Source organism: Nestor notabilis, unplaced genomic scaffold (genome assembly GCF_000696875.1).
Source record: "Nestor notabilis isolate BGI_N333 unplaced genomic scaffold, ASM69687v1 scaffold22288, whole genome shotgun sequence".
Classification (NCBI taxonomy): Eukaryota; Metazoa; Chordata; class Aves; order Psittaciformes; family Psittacidae; genus Nestor; species Nestor notabilis.
Genome location: NW_009941763.1, coordinates 1,477 through 2,755, shown reverse-complemented (window position 1 = coordinate 2,755; position 1,279 = coordinate 1,477). Strand labels below are relative to the sequence as shown.

At 57.8% G+C, this 1,279-nt stretch overlaps 1 protein-coding gene across 1 annotated transcript in view; it reads right to left on the bottom strand.

The window, feature by feature from the left end:
- The window catches only part of SLC29A4 (solute carrier family 29 (equilibrative nucleoside transporter), member 4), a 3,555-nt gene extending 2,513 nt beyond the window's left edge, over positions 1–1,042 (bottom strand). The window contains exons 1-4 of the mRNA XM_010021057.1: positions 883–1,042; positions 389–520; positions 163–276; positions 3–84 (exon numbers count right to left, since the gene is read on the bottom strand). Of these exons, the coding sequence (XP_010019359.1) occupies positions 3–84; positions 163–276; positions 389–520; positions 883–1,042 (488 nt within the window). The remainder of the gene's footprint in view (positions 1–2; positions 85–162; positions 277–388; positions 521–882) is intronic.
- Between the last annotated feature and the right edge of the window lie 237 nt (positions 1,043–1,279).

The window sequence follows — 1,279 nt, the reverse complement described above, 5'->3', positions numbered from 1 at the left end:
CATGGCCTTCCCGGCGGCTGAAGAGCTCCAGCCACACATCACAGATGCTGACAAAGAGCAGCGGCCCCAGGGCGAAGAGATAGCCTGGGGGTGGGGAGATAGAGGTGAGTGATGGGGGGGCAGCTCAGGGCTGTGCTGAGGGGTGCAGGGGCCCCCACTCACCCACAGAGATCCGGGTGTGCAAGCTCAGCAGCTCCACCAGCGCGTTGTTGAGGATGACGGCCACCAAGGCCACCAGGATGTAGGTGAGGCTCATGTCGAAGACAATGGAGGTCCCTGTGGAGGGGCAGATGATGAGGAATGGAAAGGTCCGGCTCCCCTGGAAGTGGGACCAAGTTATTGCTAGTTTTTGGGTGCTTAGGTAGTGCTGCCGCTGCTGGAGCCCTACCTGGGTATTTATGGTGCAGATAGTCCACGTCGGTGATAAAGCTGTTGTACGGCAGGAGAAATCCCACCCCAGCCAGCAGCATGGCGAAGTAAATCCCATGGTATCGATCCTGCGGCTCGGGATCCTCAGAAACTGCTCCAGAAGGGGAAAGAAAGAGAAAACAAAAGACATGACAGTGGCACTGCTGCACCCTTGGGACCTGCAGCAGATCCCAGCCTTGATGGTGCTTCCACATCCACAGCATAGCACCCCACAGAACTCACTAATAAACGCACAGAACTCACTAAGAAACGGGCCCGGGCCCAGGCCAGGGAAGCTCCTTCCCTAAATAAAGGCATTTCACATGGTCCCAAAAAAACAGGTCCCCAAAAAAGGCCGTTTAGGCCATTTTGTGGCGTTTCAGACCATTTGTGGCTACTCAGCCCATCCCAGGAAGCTCCTAAATGGGTGGGAAAGCAGCAAGGAACCCATCTCTTGGCTGTGCCTGCCCTCACCCGGCTCCATGAAGGTGAGGACGCCCTTGGCCTGGCTGCCCCGCTGCAGCTCGTCCTCCTCCAGCTGGTAACTGTCGAAGCTGAAGCTCATCACCACGTTCCCCTCCGGCGTTCCCACTGGGCTCAGCTCCTTGAAGCGCTCGGATCCCACCGAGCCCATCGTGGGCAACCTAAGAGGGAGAGCAGTGACAGAGGGTCTGCAAGGGATGGGTGACCCTGAGCCTTCACCACCCCGCTGTATCGCTGCAGATCCCATGGTCTTCATCCACCTGGGAAGACGCTTTCCCTAAGGAGAGAGGGGGTCTTGGACTCACTGGGCAGGGATTTGAGTGGTGAGTGAAGGGATCCGCTGGGATGCTCCCAGTGCCAAATGCCGCTGCCATTTCCCAAAGCACTT